The sequence below is a fragment of the Heterodontus francisci genome, chromosome 2 (assembly GCF_036365525.1).
Source record: "Heterodontus francisci isolate sHetFra1 chromosome 2, sHetFra1.hap1, whole genome shotgun sequence".
Lineage (NCBI taxonomy): Eukaryota > Metazoa > Chordata > Chondrichthyes > Heterodontiformes > Heterodontidae > Heterodontus > Heterodontus francisci.
Genome location: NC_090372.1, coordinates 49,899,987 through 49,921,788, shown reverse-complemented (window position 1 = coordinate 49,921,788; position 21,802 = coordinate 49,899,987). Strand labels below are relative to the sequence as shown.

The 21,802-nt window shown below is 41.8% G+C and overlaps 1 protein-coding gene across 7 annotated transcripts in view; it reads right to left on the bottom strand.

The window, feature by feature from the left end:
* hivep1 (HIVEP zinc finger 1) overlaps positions 1–21,802 on the bottom strand; it is a 405,502-nt gene that overhangs the window by 6,393 nt on the left and 377,307 nt on the right. For 6 of the 7 annotated variants that reach the window (XM_068058180.1, XM_068058223.1, XM_068058198.1 and 3 more), the window contains one exon: positions 9,177–9,661. In XM_068058180.1, the coding sequence (XP_067914281.1) occupies positions 9,177–9,661 (485 nt within the window). The remainder of the gene's footprint in view (positions 1–9,176; positions 9,662–21,802) is intronic. The other variant, XM_068058215.1, reaches the window with a different exon arrangement.

The window sequence follows — 21,802 nt, the reverse complement described above, 5'->3', positions numbered from 1 at the left end:
TGAAGTGTTCCCGCCTTCTCCCCATTTTCCCAGAGCAACAGAATTTCACCATCAGCACACAGGACCAACACAGTGTCTGTAACTTGTTAATTCACAGGAGGCGAGTGCACAGTAGGGTTGGTGGCATGAAAGCGACATGCAATCTGAACTTTAAATGGGGTAACCAGCAAGCCTAAGGTCATCTGTAGGCAGAAGCTTGCCATTGCAGTAGTATCGAATTGAGACTGCTGTCATGGTTAGTACGCAGGTGAACAAATGCCTACTGGCTCCTTCAGCCTTATCTTGCAACCATTTTGCTCCGCTTTCTCGCCTTTTTTGTGCTATTCACTTCAGCAGCACACTCACTGTAGCCACAGTGAGGGCTATCGGCTGCCCTTTAAATTGTGTGCACTGATTTGCCCTCCCGCCTCAACTCACCCGCCATCCATAATTGAACAGCATTCCCGGAAGAACACCATACACTGCGGAAAAGAGGCCCTTGTTAATAATGCAGGTCTGTGGTATTGAATACTTTTTTTTAAAAACAGAATCCTCACAATTAGGGTATTTAAAATTCAAAAGCCGGTGTCATATTGTTGAGTTATTACAATACATAGTTTCTTGGATTCGGCTTCACCAAGCACTTCCGTAAGTGTATCCCTTACAATCCAGAGTGCACTTTCTTTTGCCCATTATCCAGCTAAACAACCATGTGACCTCTATCATTTGTTCAGAATCTCCTTTCTTTCCATCTTAATTGCTGTAATATTCCTTTTCTTCTACTGTATGTTCTCCTCTTTGCTGGCCTCTTCAGTTTAAAGGCAAAATATCTATTCAGCATTCCCGCTATTTCAGTATTATCTCGTGAGTTTATCTTGCTTATTTTTTAGTAAGAAGATATGAAATAGGAGCAGCAGTAGGCTACTCAGTCCTTCCAGCATGCTGCACAATTCAATAAAAGCATGGTTGATCTTTTACTTCAACTCCACTTTTCTGCACTATCTCCATATCCCGAGATCCCCTCACTATATTGACCTCCATCTTGAATATACTCAACGACTGAGCAGCCACAGTTCTCTGGGGTAGAGACTTCCAAAGATCCACAACCCTTTGAAATTTCTGCTCAGTTCAGTCTTAATTGGATAACCCCTTATTCTGATACTGTGACCCCTAGTTCTAGACTCCCTAGCCAGGGGAAACATCCTCCTAGCATCTACAATGTCAATGTCAGAATTTTACATGCTTCAATGCAATCACCTCTTATTCTTCTAAATTCTAGTCTACTCAATCTCCTGTCATTGGACAATCCCTTCATCCCAAGAATCAATCTAGTGAATCTTCGTTGCACTCCCTCTTAAGCAAGTATTGCCTTCCTTAGGTAAGGAGATCAAAACTGTACACCAAAGCCCTATATAATTGCAGTAAGACTTCTTTACTTTTATATTCCAATCCTTTTGTAATAAACATACCATTTGCTTTCCTAATTTATTGCTGTACCTGCATGTTAACTTTCTGTGATTCATGTACAAGAACACGCATGTCCTCCGAATACCAACATTTCCCAGTCTCTCACCATTTAAAAAATATTGTGCTTTTCTATTTTTCCTTCCAAAGTAGATAAAGACATATTTCTCCACATTATATTCCATCTGTCGTATTCCTGCCCACTCACTTAACCTGTCTAAATCCCTCTGCAGCCTCTTTGCGTCCTCCTGACAGCTTACTTTCCCGCCTAACTTCGCATCATCAGCAAAGTTGGATACATTACTCTTGGTCCCCTTATTTAAGTCATTGATATTAATTGTAAAAATCTGAAGTTTATGCACTGAGCCTTGTGGTGCCCTGCTAGTTACAGCCTGCCAATTCAAAAATGACCTGTTAATTCCTACTGTCTGTTTACTGAAAATCCAAATATATAACACTCAATGGCTTCCCCATGTAACCCTGCTAGTTACAACCTCAAAAGAACTCTAACAGATTTGTCAAAAATGATTTTCCTTTCATAAATCATATTATGATTTTCGAAGTACCCTGTTACCATGTCCTTGATAAGAGATTCTAGCATTTTCTCTACCGTTGATGTCAGGCTAAATGGCAGTTTCCTGTTTTCTCACTCCCTGCTTTCTTGACTAGTGGGATTACATTTACTATCTTTATATCCATGGATACCATTCTATAATCTTGGAATTTTGGAAGATCAAAACCAATATATTCACTATCTATATAGCTACCTCTCTAAAAACCCTAGAATGCATGCCATCAGGTCCAAGGGATTTGTCAAATTTTAGTCCAGTTCTATTTCTTTACTAATTCTAATTTCTTTTAAGTTCCTCATTCTTGCTAGACCCTTGGTTCCCCAATTTTTCCAAAATGTTTGTGTCTTCTACATTGAAGACAGATACAAAGTATTCATTTAATATCTCTGCCATTTTCTTATTCCCCATTATAATTTTTCCTGTCTTTGCCTCTAAGGGACCCAAGCTTCCTCTCACTAATATCCTCCTTTTTACTTACTTGTAGAAGCTTTTACAATCCGCTATTATGTTTCGAGCTAGATTACTCTCATATTCTATTTTCGCTTTCCTTATCAATTTCTTGGTTATTCTTTGCTGAATTTTAAAATCCTCCCAATCCCCAGACTTACTACTCTTTTTGGCAACATTATAAGCCTCTTCCTTTAATCTCATATAATATTAACTTCTCTTGTAAGCCAAGGTTGGACCAGTTTTCCTGTGGAATTTTTAATTCCTTAAAGGAATGGATATTTGTTGCAGATTATGAATTAATTCTTCAAATGTTTGCCATTATTTATCTACCGTCACATGTTTTAATTTATTTTCCAATCCACTTTAGCCATTGCCCCTCATACCTATACAGTTTGCTTTCTTTAGATTTAAAACATTAGTTTTGGACTGAACTAAATCACTTTCAAATTCAATATAATAATCTATCATATTATGATCACTTTTCTCTAGAGGTTCCTTTACCATAAGGTTATTAATTAACTCTTTCTCAATATAAAATAGCCTATTTCCCAGTTGGTTCCTCAACATACTGATCAAGACAACCATCTTGTATACATTCCATGTGACACTGTTTTAATCTTGTTGCTGTTGCTTATGTGCATATAAAATACTTTACAGTTTAATACTTTCATATTTTTTGACCATTCCATTTCATATTTCCTCTTTGCGAGGGTGGCATAGTGGTAATGAATGACCTAGTAATCCAGGGGCCCAGGCTAATGCCCTGGGGACAAAGGTTCAAATCCCGGCATGACAGCTGGTGGAATTTAAATTCAATTCATTAATACAAAAAAAACAGCGTTCAAATCACACGCAGCTTCCACAGTGCCGACTGCGACACCGACCACTCCCTGGTGTGCAGCAAGGTTAGCCTCAAACCAAAGAAGCTGCATCACTCCAAGCAGAAGGGTCGCCCGCGTATCAACACTAGCAGAATTTCTCATCCACAGATGTTACGTAAGTTTCTAAATTCACTTGAAAAAGCCCTTCAAAACACTCCCACAGGGGATGCAGAGTCGCTTTAAGCAGGCTTCAGAAGCTGGCTGAGCGTGTCTACCCTGTGGCACAGTGTGGCTTTCGAGCAGAGAAATCCACCATTGACATGCTGTTCTCCCTTCGCCAGCTACAGGAGAAATGCCGTGAACAACAGATGCCCCTCTATGTTGCTTTCATTGATCTCACCAAAGCCTTTGACCTCGTCAGCAGACGTGGTCTCTTCAGACTACTAGAAAAGATTGGATGCCCACCAAAGCTACTAAGTATCATCACCTCATTCCATGACAATATGGAAGGCACAATTCAGTATAGCGGCGCCTCATCAGGCCCCTTTCCTATCCTGAGTGGCGTGAAACAGGGCTGTGTTCTCGCACCTACACTGTTTGGGATCTTCTTCTCCCTGCTGCTCTCACATGCGTTCAAGTCTTCAGAAGAAGGAATTTTCCTCCACACAAGATCAGGTGGTAGGTTGTTCAACCTTGCCCGTCTAAGAGCGAAGACCAAAGTACGGAAAGTCCTCATCAGGGAACTCCTCTTTGCTGACGATGCTGCATTAACATCTCACACTGAAGTGTGTCTGCAGAGACTCATCGACAGGATTGCGGCTGCCTGCACCGAATTTGGCCTAACCATCAGCCTCAAGAAAACGAACATCATGGGACAGGACGTCAGAAATGCCCCATCCATAAATATCGGCGACCACACCCTGGAAGTGGTTCAAGAGTTCACCTACCTAGGCTCAACTATCTGTCTATCAATGCAGAATTCAACAAGCGCATGGGAAAGGCTTCCTCTGCGATGTCCAGACTTGAGTGTGTGGGAAAATGGCGCACTGACACAGAACACAAAAGTCCAAGTGGATCAAGCCTGTGTCCTCAGTACCTTGCTCTACGGCAGCGAGGCCTGGACAACGTACGTCAGCCAAGAGCGACATCTCAATTCATTCCATCTTCGCTGCCTCCGGAGAATCCTTGGCATCAGGTGGCAGGAACGTATCTCCAACACAGAAGTCCTCGAGGCTGCCAACATTCCCAGCATATACACTCTACTAAGCCAGCGGCGCCGGAGATGGCTTGGCCATGTGAGCCACATGGAAGATGGCAGGATCCCCAAGGACACATTGTACAGCGAGCTCGTCACTGGTATCAGACCAACCGGCCGTCCTTATCTCCGCTTTAAAGACGTCTGCAAATGCGACATGAAGTCCTGTGACATTGATCACAAGTCGTGGGAGTCAGTTGCCAGCGATCGCCAGAGCTGGCGGGCAACCATAAAGGCGGGGCTAAAGTGCGGCGAGTCGAAGAGACTTAGCAGTTGGCAGGAAAAAAGACAGAAGCGCAAGGAGAGAGCCAACTGTGTAACAGCCCCGACAACCAAATTTATCTGCAGCACCTGTGGAAGAGTCTGTCACTCTAGAATTGGCCTTTATAGCCACTCCAGGCACTGCTTCACAAACCACTGACCACCTCCAGGCGCTTACCCATTGTCTCGCGAGACAAGGAGGCCAAAGAACAATTAATTAATACAAAAAAATCTGACATTGAAAGCTAGTCTCAGTCATGGTGCTTTGAAACTATCATTGATTATCATAAAAAATAAACCCATCTGGTTCACTAATGGCTAAAAGTTTTTTCACCCAGAGGGTGGTGGGGTTCTGGAATTCACTGCAGAACACACAGGCAGAAACCCTCAACTCATTCAAAAGGCGTCTGGATATGCACTTCAAGTGTTATAATCTGCAGGGCTACGGACCAAATGCTGGAAGGTGGGATTAGAATAGGTGGAACGTTTTTCGGCTGGCACAGACACGATGGGCCAAGTGGCCTCTTTCTATGCTGTAAACTTTCTATGATTCTTTTCTTTTTTTTTAACCTTTTTCCACAGATCATTTTCCTTTTTTTCATCCTTTCTTTTATTGTTAATTTATTTTCCGTATGCTTTTTTTGTTTAGATTCAATTTTGTCCTCATCTCCTTATTTATCAATGGCATCACATTCTTGGGTAGTTTGTTCTTATTTCTTCATCAAATATTTTTCTCCATTTTACTTCCATGGCTCCGTCTCAATCTCCCACAGTTTGTTTTATTCCAATTTATTATTTTGGTCTTTGAACTATCTGTACCCCTCTCAATCATTATATTAAACCTTATATTGTGATCATTACTCCCTACATGTTCTTCCATACTTAGTTCTCATATTTTCTGCAGTTTCTGATTATTAGGTCTATCAGTACGTACTGCTTGGGGCAGAAAGGAGACTTGTGCACACTGTTAAACGCAATATCCCCTTCTTCCCCTTTACTCCCTCCCCCTGACAGTTTATTTGGAGCAGTTGAAATTTCCATGATAATGATTCTGTATTTTTTAATTGTGCATACTTCTCCCTCCACTACTTGATGGCATAATATTGTGATTGATCCCTTCCTGTCTTTTATTTCAATCCACATGAACTCTGTTTCTCTTTGTTAGTTATGGCCTTTCTTGCTACTGACATTATGCTATTTCTGATTAACACAGCTTCCACAACACCCCTTCTTCTTCCCCATCATAGCCTGAAATATTTATCTGCCAACCCTGTCCTGTCTGTAGCCATTATCTTAATTATTTCATCCAATTGCCTCATTATGTTGCTCATGCAATTTAATGTCCTTATTTCATTATTACTACTTTTCTATCAGGTATTTCATTGTTACTTCCTATAACCTTTTCTGTTACCTGAGTAATTTATTATTTTTCATGTTCATCTGACCTTGGCTCTCATCTTTTTTTTTATCCTTAGGCTACTTTATATCCTCTCAAATCCTCAACTTGTTTTACTAGTTTAAAGTTCTTTCAACAGTCCTATTTATCCTTTCCACTAGGACCTGGGTCTCGGCCCAGTTCAGGTGCAGTACATCCCAGCTACACTGGTCCTTCCAATTTCAGTACTGGTGCCAGTATCCTATGAACTGGAAGTTTTCCTTCCCATAACACTCTTTCAGCCAAAGACAGTGTAAGCAATATGGTTGAAATGTTTACAAGTCTCTTCAGCCAAAAGTGCCAAGTAGACAATCCTCTGAGGTCTCTACCATCATAGATATCAGTGTTCAGCCAATTCCCACATGACATGAAGGTGTGACTGAGCACACTGGACATAGCAAAAACTATGACAACAGCCTGGTTGTAAATCTAAAGACCTGAAAACCAGAGTTAGTGGTTCCCCTAGGAAAGAGGTCCCAAAAGCTATGACACAGGCAGCTACTCAAAAAGCTGGAAGATTATAGTATACCTTGACATATTATAAATCTGAATATTAAATTAATATTTAAAAAATCAAGCAGAGTTCAAAGCAACAATAACAAGAACTTGTATTTATATAGTGCCTTTAATGTAACAAAACATCCAGAGGCACTTAACAAGAGCGTTAAAGGGCAAAATTTGACACCAAGCCACACAAGGACATGTTAGGGCAGATAACCAAAAGCTTGGTCAAAGAGATAGGTTTTAAGGGGATAAATAAAAGCAAAATACTGTGGATGCTGGAAATCTGTAATAAAAACAAAGTGCTGGAAATACACAGCAGGTCTGGCAGCTTCTGAAGAGAGAGAAACAGAGTTAATGTTTCAGGTGTGACCTTTCATCAGAACTGGCAAAGGTTAGAAATGTAATAAGCTTTGAGCAAGTGGAAGTGAAAGGTGTTAAGGAATGTCTTAAAGCAGAAAAAAGACGGGGAGAGGTTTGGTAGGGAATTCCAGAGCTTTGGGGCTTTGGCAGCTGAAGGCACAGCCACCAATGGTGCAGCAATTAAAATCAGGACTGCTCAAAAAGCCAGAATTAGAGAAGCGCAGGTATCTTGAAGGATTGTGTGGCTGGATGAAATTACAGAGATAGAGACGAGCGAGGCCATGGACGGATTTGAAAATAAGGATGAGAATTTTAAAATTGAAGTGCTGTTTAACTGGAATCTTATGTAGGTCAGCAAGCTCAGGGGCGATGGCTAAACGCGACTTGGTGCAATAAAGAAATATTTGTCCCCGTTTTTTTTTACAGAGAAAGGTGAACAAAGGTGTTTATTGTCATTTTATGACATAGCGTGCATTAGACAAGTTCTGCCCAGTTTCAGCTGGTGATCCAGCCGAAGAGAAGCCCAAAGGTTAAGTTTTTATTTTTGGGCTGGGCTGTGCAAAAAAAAACTTGGGTTACTGCCGCACCAGGTCCCCTTCTCAATCTACCATTTTTTGTGCTAGGAGGGCTTCTGAGCTGCCCAGTATTAACCCTGTGGGAGGCCCTGGGGGGTAGGGGTACCCATTTTCATATTTGCAGCTTGCAGCCTGCAGGGAGTTGCTTATTTCTGTCAAAGATACCTTCATAGCAGTCCACAATAACTGATGCCCCATAATCTTCATCTCACAGCAGACTCTTTCAATATAGACACAATGGGCCGAATCGCTTCCTTCTGTACTGTAAATTTTCTATGATTTCTAATATACAAAATATTCTATGTCTCCTGCTTGTACATGTGAAAGTAGTATTGTTGCATTAGTCTATTAAAGACCTGGCACATGAATTGTGAAGACCAAAATCTCTGGATCCATCTGAATTATTTGCCATAGCAATGATAGAAGAACAGGAAGGTGGAGAACAAGTGGCCATGTTTGCACACTATACACAAACAATTATTTTTTTATTGTCTGGTGTTTGGCATTCAAACAATTCCTAAAATTAGGCTACATTCATTTCTGTATTCCCTTGAGTGCCTTGCCTCATAATTAATTTAGGAGTGTAGATTCAGTTCACTTGAATACTATTAGAATTATCATGCCAAGAGAAGGGATTTAATGTCCTGAAATTCTATAGATAGTAATCTAAATGCTCAAGTAACAATGGTCAAATAATAATTAAAACAGAAATAGCCCATTTCTATCTGCCCAAACACATGCACTGAGAGATTACAGGATATATGGGGTTATATAATTCATAACAAAATGAATAAAAGCATAAATATGTTTAACACATCCCTTTACTTCTGATTATTCTAAAACAAAAGACTGAAATCCCTTCTTGCACTGCACACTGCCGAAAGGTAATGATTTCCTGTCAGACAATTATTCACCATGTTAGTTTTGGCTCCACAAAAGGATGGTATATTATGACTTAGACTTCATGTAGAATAACTAGACTGTAAGCTACGTCAAAAGTAGTACCACAGTGTACAGCTTCAGAAGGGCTGGTGACCAATGTGCTTGGATTTCAAGTACAGTTCTTCAGATCTGTGTTGACATCAAGGGGTAAATGTGCTGTATCAGTGCTTATTAGATAGTTGTGGGCAATGTGGTGGCAATTTTCCAATACACACTAGCTGTAAGGAGGTACCTCACTGCAGGCATAGACTCAAAGTTTAGCCCAAGAAATGTAGAGCCTCAATTATCCTATGTTTTTAAATTAGGAAGCTGCTCTCTTAAAATTTAGGAGTGGAGTCAATCAGATAAAGATAAAGTAGAGCTTGAATTATCTTTCAATTTCAATTTTTAAAATAACATGGACAAAGTGATATCTGGTTTCAATGCAATTCCGCAAGAATTTAGGAATGTGCTTACAAAAATGATTATTCTAGCTGTAAAGTCTATATTTATGTCCCTTATTTTATCATCCAGTCTTTTGGTTAGAATACAAGATACATTATATGATAAAACACATACCTTTAAATCATCTGTGGTTTTCTTTCCAAGATTTTCTTGCAGGTGCTGATTGTCAGATATCACCTGGTGACCAGAGGACTGTTGATCAGCCTTAGGTAATGCACCTCCAGCGGCAGGGGACATGGATTTCTCATCTTCAATTGTCTGGCAATGGACTGGTGAGAATTTAGATTTCACTTTGTTGGTTTCAGCATCACTAACATGCTGTGCAAGCCAAACAGCAGACAGTACCTCAAGTTGTTGGTCTGCTGTCCTCACCACATCGGCAATCAGAGAGGCAGAGGCAGCATTCAGTGTACCAAGCTGGTCGTTTCTCTGTAGGTTGTGCTGAGGGCTAGCTGTTACTGAAGGAGCAGCCGATAACTCTGTTTCCTCTTGACTGTCTTCATCATCATCCTCAATTTCATAGTCTTCCTCATCCTGACCATCGGAGTCTTCAGCATCAGAGTACAGACACTCATGTCCACCTTTCACTTTGTCACCTGCTAAACAAATAAAACTGTGAACTGTTGGGATAAATAACAAATAACCCTGAAAATAGTGCACAGTGAAAAACCTTTTACTGTAAATTAACTGTGATATGTTTTAGAAAGCATTACTGGCTTTAAGGTAGCAAAGAATTACAGAGTTGAAAAAACAAATCCTCCAAATTACCAGATATGCTAAATTCACTAAATTTGCCCCTTCATGATTTCAGTCTTCAAATACTTCACAAGATAAGGAACATTATTTTTTGCATGAGGATATTTTTGTCTAAACAAACGCTCATTGCAGCAAGGTTCAACCAAAACCCATTTTATAATCAACCTATCTTCTGGAGAAATATAATTTCTAACCATGATTGGTACAAACAATAAATATATTCCTCTAAGTTATATTATTAAAAACCTTGTGATTTCTTAAATGCATTCATTAGCAAGACCAGCATTTAATGTCCATCCCTAATAGCCCTCGAGTTGGTGGTGAGCCAACTTCATGAACCACTGCAGTTTGTGTGGTGAAGGCATTCTCACAGTGCTGTTAGGGAGGGAGTTCCAGGATTTTGATCCATTGATGATGAAGCACTGATGATATATGTCCAAGTCAGGATGTGTGACTTGAGGGGAACTTGGAGGTGGCAGTGTTCCCATGCACCTGCTGGTGTTGTAGGTGGTAGAGGTCATGGGTTTGGGAGGTAATTCCGAAGAAACGTTGGTGAGTTGTTGCAGTGCAACACATGGAAGCCACACCTCCTGACCAACTGCCTGCAATAATTTTTGATCATGCATTTATATCAATATTTAGCAGTACAACTATTTATGTAAGCATTTAGAATGGGAACGCAATATATAACTAAAATATTTTTATGTAGAAATAGTATTTCTATATATTAAACAATGCCTGTACCTATGTAGTCTTAGGATTGCGTCACTAGGTGGTGCTGTGGAATGAAGTTTTGAAGTGAGTATGGGCTAGAAATTCCTTAGCTCCGGTTTTTGGATGCAGGGGTCATGATTCACGACCTCCCTTCGACGATTTAAAATGAGGTGGGCTGCACTTAAAATTCATGTACCCACTTCATTTCCATAAACGTAGCATGGCCCTGAATGGCTCCTATGTTGAACTGGTCTCTGTAATGCTGCCAGCAGCCTCCGCACACCGCAGGGGCTGAGTAAAGTTCTGAGGAATCCATGTGCTCCAGGCAGCCTTCCCTTTTTAAAGACTCAGTCCCTATAAAAGGGAAGTTACAGCAATATATTGCAGGTTGTTGCATAATCACATTCGAGCACTGAGGGATAAGAAGGATGTCACACCACACCAGGAAAAGGACTCCTTGCTTCAGTGACTGTCCTGGACACATTGCCATGTTTCCACCAGGGGGCAGGAAATCTTCACAAATGAACTTCAGAAGGGAATGGTGGCAGATGGCAAGGACAGTTAATGCCTAGGGTGTCACAGCCAGGACATTACAGCAGTGCTGAAAGAAGTTTAATTACCTCACTCGGGTGCACATCACAGCTCACGCCCACACCCACCACATACCTCTCCCACTGCTCAATGCACCACATCCCCATCACATGAAGCCCATGGAGTTGAGAGCAAATTATTGATATGGTTAGGAAGTTGGTTGAGTAGTAGGCGACAGAGTGGGGATAATGGGTAAGTACTCTGATTGGCAGGATGTGAATAGTGGTGTCCCGCAGGGATCTGTTTTGGGGCCTCAATTATTCATTAGCGACTTGGATGATGGCATAGTAAGTCATATATCCAAATTTGCTGATGATACAAAGTTAGGCGGCATTGTAGTCAGTCTAGATGATAGCATAAAATTGCAAAGAGATATTGACAGACTAGGTGAGTGGGCAAAACTGTGGCAGATGGATTTCAATGCGGGCAAGCGTGAGATTATCCATTTTGGACCAAAAAAGGATAGAGCAGGGTACTTTCTAAATGGGAAGAGGTTAAGTACAGTGGATGTCCAAAGAGACTTGGGGGTTCAGGTACATAGATCTTTAAAATGCCACGAGCAAGTGCAGAAAATAATCAAAAAGGCTAATGGAATGCTAGCCTTTATATCTAGAGGATTGGAGTATAAAGACACAGAGGTTATGCTGCAGCTGTACAAAACCCTGGTTAGACCCCACTTGGAGTACGATGAGCAGTTCTGGGCGCCGCACCTTAGGAAGGATATATTGGCCTTGGAGGGAGTGTAACGTAGGTTTACAAGAATGATACCTGGACTACAGGGGTTAAGTTACGAGGAGAGATTACATAAATTAGGACTGTTTTCGCTAGAATTTAGAAGGTTAAGGGGTGATCTGATCGAAGTCTTCAAGATATTAACAGGAAAAGACAGGCTAGATAAAGATAAACTATTTCCACTGGTTGGAGATTCTAAAACTAGGGGGCATAGTCTAAAAATTAGGACCAGACTGTTCAGGAGAGATGTTAGGAAGCACTTCTTCACGCAAAGGGAGGTAGAGGTTTGGAACTCTCTCCCACAAACAGCAGTTGAAGCTAGAACAGTTGTTAATTTTATATTGGAGATAGATAAATTTTTGTTAAGCAAAGATATTAAGGGATATGGGCCAAAGGCAGGTATATGGAGTTAGGCCGCGGATCAGCCATGATCTCACTGAATGGCGGGACAGGCTCAAGGGGCTGAATGGCCTACTCCTGTTCTTATCTTCCTATGTCCTATGTTCACTCACCTAGCAGCAAACTCTAACACTCAGGACTCACCCTTGTCATGGGAGTGTTTTTTTTTCTCTGTTCAAAACCTAAGTGGGGGGGGAGGGGGTCGATGTGCCTTTAAGACTAAGAGAAGTTTTTATATTCTCTGGGAACAGAGTGTGCAAGCTACAAGCCTGTTCCTAAGCAACAGCAAGAGAGATGCAGTCACATGCCATATTATATCAGTTTGACTATGTGTAAGACTGGCTAGAACTGGTTTGATCTGGCAGACCAGCAAAGCGTGCTCTTCCTGAAGGAAGGAAGGAATTGTTTCTCTCTCAGCAGAAAATCTACATTGGCCTGCAGTATGTATTTCGCCTAAAGAGTAAAAGACACCTGGAAAGGAATCTTTACATTGTTGGTGGTAGCAAATTCCTTTTTACTCCTGTCTCTAAGTGTTTAATTTGGCTAATTTCCGGTAGGTGGGAAACTTTAATATGCTGTGACCTGTGAAGTAATGGGACTGAATTGATGGTGCATTACTCCTGCCTTGGTCGTAACATCCTGAACATCCTTATACTACACCTCACTCCAATCATGCCAGCCGTGTACACACTGCTACAGACCAGGCACAGAACCCAACCATGCTGGCACACAGTCACTGACATGCTGCCCTTTCTCTTGCAGAAGGTGGTGGCACACAACAGGCGAGAGACCCATGAGACCGGCTGAGGAGCAGCATGCCTGCATCCCTTCAGCACCCTCGAGGAGATGATTCTGTGAATCAATAATCAGGACCAATGCCACACAGCCAGTGTCATCCAACGCTGCCTGGGGCCATCGAGGATGATGGTAAGTTGCTGTTTTATGCATCTTCTTCACTCACTCCTCACCCTGAAAGGGTGCCATGACTTGAAACTGCAGATGGAGTGACTGTGGAACTCCTGCTGTCCTCCCCAAACTCCTTTCCCACATCCTTAGCTCCCCTTATGCTTCTATGCTTTCAGATAGTCAAGAACTACCACCTGGCCAGCCACTGTAACCTCATGAGAAGGGCGAGTGCAACACCAGAACTCGGAGGAAGAAGCACCGTCACACTTGCAGCCACCAGCTCTGATACTGGCGCTGAACGTACCTTGTATTGCTATATAAAGCTGTTGAGTGAAGGTATTTGTCACTGGCCTTGAATGGTATTGGCCAAGGGGACTTTGTGCTGGGGATTCTGATGTGAATGCACTTAGGGAATGGTGAGTCCATATTTGGGTGGGGGAATTCATTTCAGCTGAAGCAAAGATTCACAATGTGGTCCCTTTTGCTCTGTCCAGTTGCACATGGTGGATGTGGTCACCTCCCTGCTTCCTCCTGTTACTCCTGAGGTAGCCTCTGGATCCCAGGATGTTGTGGCTGGGTCCTCATAATGGCAAGATTTTGGAGGACGCAACATACCACCACAAACGCGGCACAGTGGCGCAGTGGTTAGCACCGCAGCCTCACAGCTCCAGCGACCCGGGTTCAATTCTGGGTACTGCCTGTGTGGAGTTTGCAAGTTCTCCCTGTGTCTGCGTGGGTTTTCTCCGGGTGCTCCGGTTTCCTCCCACAAGCCAAAAGACTTGCAGGTTGGTAGGTAAATTGGCCATTATAAATTGCCCCTAGTATAGGTAGGTGGTAGGGAAATATAGGGACAGGTGGGGATGTGGTAGGAATATGGGGTTAGTGTAGGATTAGTATAATTGGGTGGTTGATGGTCGGCACAGACTCGGTGGGCCGAAGGGCCTGTTTCAGTGCTGTATCTCTAAACTAAACTAAACGTGGACTCCCTCTCGGGCACTAACTGCCGTGAGCCCCCAAACGAACTAAGCAGAGAAACCTTTGCTTCAGGAGACTGATGGTTTGCTCCAGGGTGTTGCGGGTGGCTCCATGGCTTTTATTGAATGCTTTCTGACCTTGTGTGGTGGGGGGGGGGGGGGGGGGGGAGCAGCTCCACAGAGCCACGTGTGTGCAGTCGATGGCGCCCTGCACCACTGGGAAGCCCAATAGCCTGGTGAATCCACGTGTCCTTTCATCCTGGTTTTCCCTCCTCAAGGAGAAGAGCATGAGGGCCCTCTCATTCTGTACAGTGCCTCCGTTACCTCCCTGATGCTTCTACGTGTGGCGAACTGTGATATGTTGCTAATGTCACCTGCTCCAGCCTAGCAGGATTCAGTAGCATAGAATGTAACGGTGACAATTATCTTCACAGTCACTGGGATGACCAGTCTTGCCCTGGTTTGAGGTTCCAGGTAGGTGCGAAGGAGGTGGCACAACTCCATGACTACTTCCTTTAGGATGATAACCTCCTGAGGCAGTTCTCCTGGCTCATTGCTAAGTGGTTCTTCCGGAAAACCCTTTGTGGGTAGGGTCTTCTATGGAGAGCTGTCCTTCTCCTCCTTGCTCCGAGAGGTTCCTCTCTCTGCCTCCTCCTCTGCATTCCCTGTTCCTATTACACAGCAGGTGTCACGACAACTACTACCCTCAGAACCATGCAAGACAATGTTATTTCCTCCTTTCCTGTAGTCAGCAAAAACCTCGAAATTGTTCCAGCAATTCACCACAGTGCTTCCACAAACTTTGCCTCAGCACAAGTAAGTCAAAAGCATCTCGGCTGCAACCTGCTCAGTGGCTTTTTAAATAACCCTAGAACAGGGCTCACCTTGCTTCATAACACTTGTTGTTTCAGCAGTGAATAGCGAAGAGGCTGCCTACATATGTTGTTATAGCAGGTGGCTGATGGCGTGGCTTGTTCCCACCGTTCACGTCCCAACTGACCACAGTAAGTGTTATTGTTACTAGGATGTTAACCCCTTGTGTTTTATTTGTCAAATAAGCAGACAGTGGCAGGTTTTCTTGTAGATTTAAAACTATTTATTGAACAATATTAATTCCCGAATGGTTACAACCATACCCATGCACATATTCAGGCACACACCCAAAAGAATAGATAAGGAGGAAAAAGGTAAGTGGTTTGAAGTGAGGTAGGCGTTTGGGATTCAAGGTAAACCTGTTGAATCTTCTCAGCGGAGAGTTTCTTTTGAAAGTTGCAGACCTGGGTGTTTGTAGTTTTCTGGTGGTTAAGACTTCAGACTGGAGGCGGTGGTCACTTTCAGTTCTCTGCTGCACCAAGTTGAAGGGTAGAATTCACAGTGGGGCCCCTTTCTTGTTTTGGCTGGCCTTCCATAGCCACTGGCTGGAATTCCTTTTTGTGATGTCTCTCTCTCTCTCCCGAGAGCCAATTTTTAAGGTAAAAATCTCTAGCTTCTGTTAGGAGACACATGGCCCCCTCCCTGTTTTGATCACACAATGAACCAGGATGTGGCTACTGCACACCTTCTTTGTTTCAGAAGAACCCATTCAATTCAGGAATGTCTCTTGATGGTTTTAGGATGGGTGTAATTGACACCTCCTAGCCTGGAATGTATCCTTTTGGCCTTAACAGGCAGTGAGACAATTTGATTATATGGGCCAAGTCAGCCCGATCATCGGTGGCCATTTTGCAGCACCTTGTCCACTTTTTAAAGGAAAAGCCAATTTTTTGTTATAAGTCTTCTGTTTGCATTCGGCATTTTCATCGCTGCACTTCTCGTGAGCGTGACAGTGTGCAGCACAAATTTGGTAGCTGTTGCATCAGCTTGTTTGGGTCAATGACGTCATGAAGGTTCTTTACCCAGAGAGTGGTCGGGGCATGGAATGCCTTGCCTGGGGAAGTTGTTGAGTCAGAAACTTTAGGGACTTTCAAACGGCTTTTAGATAGGTATATGGATAAAGGAGAATGATGGGGTATAGATTAAATTGTCCTTGACAGAGGACAAAGGATCGGCACAACATCGTGGGCCGAAGGGCCTGTTCTGTGCTGTATTTTCTATGTTTCTATGATATCCCTCTTTCAATGTCTTCGGGTGCATGCAGGAGAAGCACTTGATGCGCCACTCCACTAACGCCGCATAGGCAGCGGCCAGCAGTGCATCGCGCATGCGAAAAACTCAGGTAGGCCTGCTAGCAGCACTATGCAACAGAATTTCATGCCTTCCCTCCCTACATTGTCATCACCAGTCAACTGATTGTGGGAAACACCATGGGAAATGTATTTGAATGTGTGCTGTGGAAAACATGACTTAATAGATCATAACAACCAGAGGGGGTTGGGTCACTGTGTGCCCAACATAGAAGAGAAACATTGTGCTGATTGCTATTAAAGAGCTGAAAGTTCTGAAAGTCCATTCCTCATATCTACATCTATCAGATTAAAAATGTTACACAGAATAATTACAAGTGTTTAGGACAATGCTGTGGTTAACTGTGATACCCTTGCAGCATGAACGAGAAACTAGCAAGAGTGACTCCTTATATCTGCAAGATTTTTAAACAGATAACAAATTAATTCCCAATGAAGCAGATTTAAGAAACATTTTTTCAACTTTCACATAAGACTAAAAACGATACCGATGCATGAATATTAACTATTAAATTGTGTTATCATGTCCACTAACAGCAACTTTTTTAATAACCTATTGTAAAATATTATGCCAGGAAGTGGTATTGTAAATTGTTATGGATTGCTGCAGACACCTAGTCTGCTTAGAAAACAATAGGTTATTTTTTTAAACCAGTCAGACAATTAAAAAAGAACACAGACAAGGAGCTCATCACAAGTGGTATTAACCTTTCCTATCCTTCATCGCTACATAAATTATGTTAAAAATAATTGCCAGTAGAAATTACAGCCGTTGGCCTATTATGTCTGCATTCGTGCTAACTCTTTAACTGGAGTGATCTGCTGTAATCCTGTCCTTTTATAGATTTCCTTTTCAGATACTTTCACTTTCAAATGATCTTCTAGTTTCTGCCTTGGCAGCCATGTTTGGTAAAGTATTCTATATTCTAATAGCCTTCCATGTGAAAAAAAATGATAATCTTTGCCTTTTTCTTCTAGGTGATAATTTTACCAATTTGCCAATCAGTAGAAACGACTGTTCACCATTTATCTTCTCAAAACCTTTTCAAACTTTGAAAACCTCCACGAGGTTTCTCATTAAAACCATATCTGTCTCAAAGAACTTGTCCCAGTGTTTTCAAACCCTTCTTCATAACTGTAACTTAATCCTTCACTCACTCCACTTGAAAAAAGTCCACATGCATGATCTTTAAAATCCTCCCTCCCATCCACTGCTGCACCCTCCATGTTCCCTCCCTCTGCAGTTTTCCCCCTTCTTTAATGAGAATTCTTTGGCTTGGCTGAATTTCCAGGCCCCTCCACCCCAACTTCCCAATTGGCAAGCTGCCTATCAGCAATCATTTAGCGCTGACAGATTGTCAATTCTGTTGTAGCTTTCTTTCATACAGCTGTTTGAAAAACAGCATAAGTGTTAATGTCCAAGTTTGTCATCTGCTTTATGGCCTCTGATGATACAGAGTGAAAAGAAACTATTTTCCCAGTGAAGGGTCTTAGCAAGTAATGGTTCCCAAGATGCTCCTAGGTTTGGATAGCCTCTCCATAGTTGTACATAGAGCTTTCTTTTACTTTCCATCTATCTAGCAGGTGCTTGTAGCACCAATATGAAGTTCTGATGTGATTTGCAGTGACCCATATTTTACGTGGCATTGTGAAGCAGGGTGGTTGATCGGCATGGTCTATGAGCAGGTCCTGATTCTTGACAAATTTTTACATCAGGCAGCAAATCATCACATCCCAAATTTACAGTTCAGAGAAACCGGAGTTAATCAGCTACTTATTAACAGAATCTAGTTCTATTGTTCTAAATACCAAAGATCATGATAACATCCTGAAATATGATTCAGCCTATTGTCCTCTTTGCAAGTTGCGCCAATTAGTATTTCCTATTCCTTTAAATCTGCTTGCAAAAAGTCTGCAGATTTAAATTTGCACTGACATCAAATTTTTGGCATAAATATTTCAATTTTCGTTTAGTCCAAGAAATCTAATAAAACAAAAAAATGTTCTGTAAGTTAGTAGTTGCACTTCATAATATCCAGAATTAAATATTGTGGAAAATGCTGGCTGCAGTCTAATTTTCTTCTTCCTTTACTGTTAATTTTCTCTCCTTTCCTTCTCCATGAAGGCTGTTAGTGGTGCAGGTTTGTGGATATCTATTCCATATTGGCAATCTCACTGAAATGGTGATTTTTCATCTGTCAGCCCAGAGAGTGAAGGCCAGAAAACTATTTGATTATGGTGGGTATGCATCACAGCTGAGCCCAATCCAGCTTTCACCCACACGAATGCATTTTGAGCTGTGCTCACTGGATAGTGATCAGCATGTACTCTTCATTCTACCATTGCCCTAGCTGAAATAAATTAAATCAGCACATATCCAGAGTTTAAACCTAGGACCTGGCACTACTGTCAAATTTAATGGCACTGGAGATGGAGAAGGAAATTCACCCATTATAATTCTTAGTTGGTGCATGTGTTGATTAGATTATCTTGCATATGATCTACAAATTTCTACAGTTGATTAGAAGTTATCTGCATCACCCATAGTTCTGCTGCATATTCTGTTATTTTACACCAGAAAAAAAGGTTATCTCAGAAGGCAACCACCATCCATTCTTTACAGAAGATATAAACTCAGTGATTTTAAATGCTACTGACAGCAAGTCCTTACCAGTTAGCATTTATACTTAGCCAATTAAAAAAAATTACAACAATTATTACAATGGGAGCTCAAACTCTGAATGTTGACTCAATAGCGTCTTACTTATCTGGATTAGAGGTCTGGGCCAAATGTTTTTAGCTGTGCTTCATGAAATGACTACATGTGCAAACATGGTACGTATAACAAAAGCAGTGCAAGTAACAATAAACATTAGTATGGGTCATAACTCTAAAATAGTTAACTCACTATAAGTTGTGCCTCATATAAGGAGCTGTATCTACTTTGTTTTAGGAAGGTCAATAGTAGTGAAAACAAAGGTTTTTACTAAATCCAGGTAATCTCCAACATCAGCAAAGAATGGTATCATTCCCAATCCTTTACAATCAGTCAAATATCCTTTGCAGATAAAATTTAATGTTATATTCTTTCTCTGACCCCTTTCTTTTCTCAATTTCAAGGCATTGCAGCCCTTTGCCCTTAAGACATCAACTTTGTCGTTGTACAAACAAAAAAGGTTTTCCAAGGCTTTATGGAAGGCACTGCTTGTTTAACCTTTTTTCTTCTCTTTGACACAAGGTGGTTCAATCTCCGAGTACGGCCATAGGTCACTGCTAATTGTTGGCCCCATGGCCTCTAAAAGACCTAATGAGAACAGGTGTGTGCAGGTGCACTTACGAGCTACTTCTGATAATTTAACTTCAAAGATGTCGCAGGGCTTTTTGGTTCGTTGACTTCATTTCCAAGTTAATTGACTAATCCCGGATTCATATTAAATGCAACAAATTTATTTGGATTGCTATAAATTTATATTTTGCTACTATGACTTCAGTGGCAAGACAACCTATGTTCTTAGGCTGCTGTATAAAGTTCACTGATAGTTAAGGAATTGCTGCAAATATCAGAGTTAAAATAGAACTGAAGAAAAGTCTTTAACATTGTGAGGATGCGCCAAAGTGATTCACTACCAATGTATTACTTTTGAAGCGTAGTCAGTCTTGTAATACAGGCAAATACCACAGTAATTCGTGTACAGCAATTTTTGATGTTGATGGTTGAAGGATAAATGATGGCCAGGATACCAGGAGAACATTCTACTTTTCTTCAAATAGCGCCACAAGATGTTTATATGAACAAGCAGACAGGGACCTTGGTTTAATGTTTCATCCGAAAGAGGAAAAAAATCCACTAAATTCCCCACTCAATTACTACAAAAATCCACTGGGAAGTTTGGGATTGGAGCTCAGCAATCTCAAATAAAAGAATAAAGATAATACAAGTATTTATACACTAAAGCGTCTCTTCATGTGTGCAACTATCATTCATTTAGTAACATTCCAAATCAAAAAAGAACTTTCACAAACTCAGGATGTTCCAAAGTGCTTTACAACCAATGAAGTACTTTTGAAGCAATGTCACTGCGTTGAATTTTATGAGCCCCTCGACGTCGGGGTTTGTGGTGGGAGGGCCCGTGAAATTCTGCCGGGAGAATGCTGCCTCGACCCCCGATGTCGAGAAGGCCCCACCGGATATTTCTGGTGGTGGCGGGGCCTTCGTCTAAATATTTAAATGAACATTAATAAGACGCAAATAGCACGCCGATCTTACGGCCACCGATTGCAACTCGCGCGCCTTCGGAACTCCATACAAAGTTCCGAGGTCAGAGTCTGGTGGGGAGGGGGGAGGACTAAAATTATCAGGGTGGAGGGTGTGGGGGGTGTGCAGGGAAAAGATTTTCATTGGCTGTGGGGATGGTGGGAAGGGGTTGAAGGGCAAAAATGGTGTGTATGGGGGGGAAAGTTGGCGATGTCAGTAAAGTTAATTCAGGGTTGCTGGCCCTAAAATAGACATTAGGGAGTGAAAGGGCCTCCAGGTTCCAATAAAATTTTAACATGAGGTTTGAACCAATTTCCCCTTAACTCTGCTTCTCTCTCCACAGATGCTGCCAGACCTGCTCAGAATTTCCAGCATTTCTTGTTTTTATTTCAGATTTCCAGCATCCGCAGTATTTTGCTTTTATTTTACTGACATCCTTGAAAGTGGATAAATTGCCAGGGCTGGATGGATTGTATCCCAGGCTGTTAAAGGAAGCCAGGCAGGAAATAGCAGATGCTCTGAGGATCATTTCCAAATCCTCACTATATACAGGCAAGGTACCAGAGTATTGGAGGTCTGTGAATGTTGTACCACTGTTTAAAAAGGGTGCAAGGGATAGGCCAAATAATATAAAAACAAGAAATGCTGGAACCACTCAGCAGGTCTGGCAGCATCTGTGGAAAGAGAAGCAGAGTTAACGTTTCGGGTCAATGACCCTTCTTCGGAACTGCCAAATAATTGTAGGCCTATCAGTCTGACCTCGGTGGTGAGCAAATTATTAGAATTAATGCTGAGAGATAGGATAAATTGGCACTTAGAAAGGCACAGATTAATCAGGGATAGTTGGCATGAATTTGTTAAGGGAAGGTCGTGTCTTACCAACTTAATTGAATTTTTTGAGGAAGTAACAAGATAAGAGTAGTGCAGTGGATGTTGTGTACAGGGATTTCAGAAAGGCATTTGACAGGGTCCCACATGGCAGACTGGTCAGAAAAGCAAAAGCCCATAGGATAAAGGGGATTGTGACGACTTGGATCCAAAATTGGGTCAGTGACAGGAAACAAAGGGTAATGGTCGACAGATGTATTTGCGAATGGAAAGCAGTTTCCAGTGGTGTTCCACAGGGCTCAGTGTTGGGTCCTTTGCTGTTTGTGGTATATATTAATGATCTGAACTTCACCGTGGGAGGCATGATTGGGAAATTTGCAGATGACACAAGAATCAAATGTA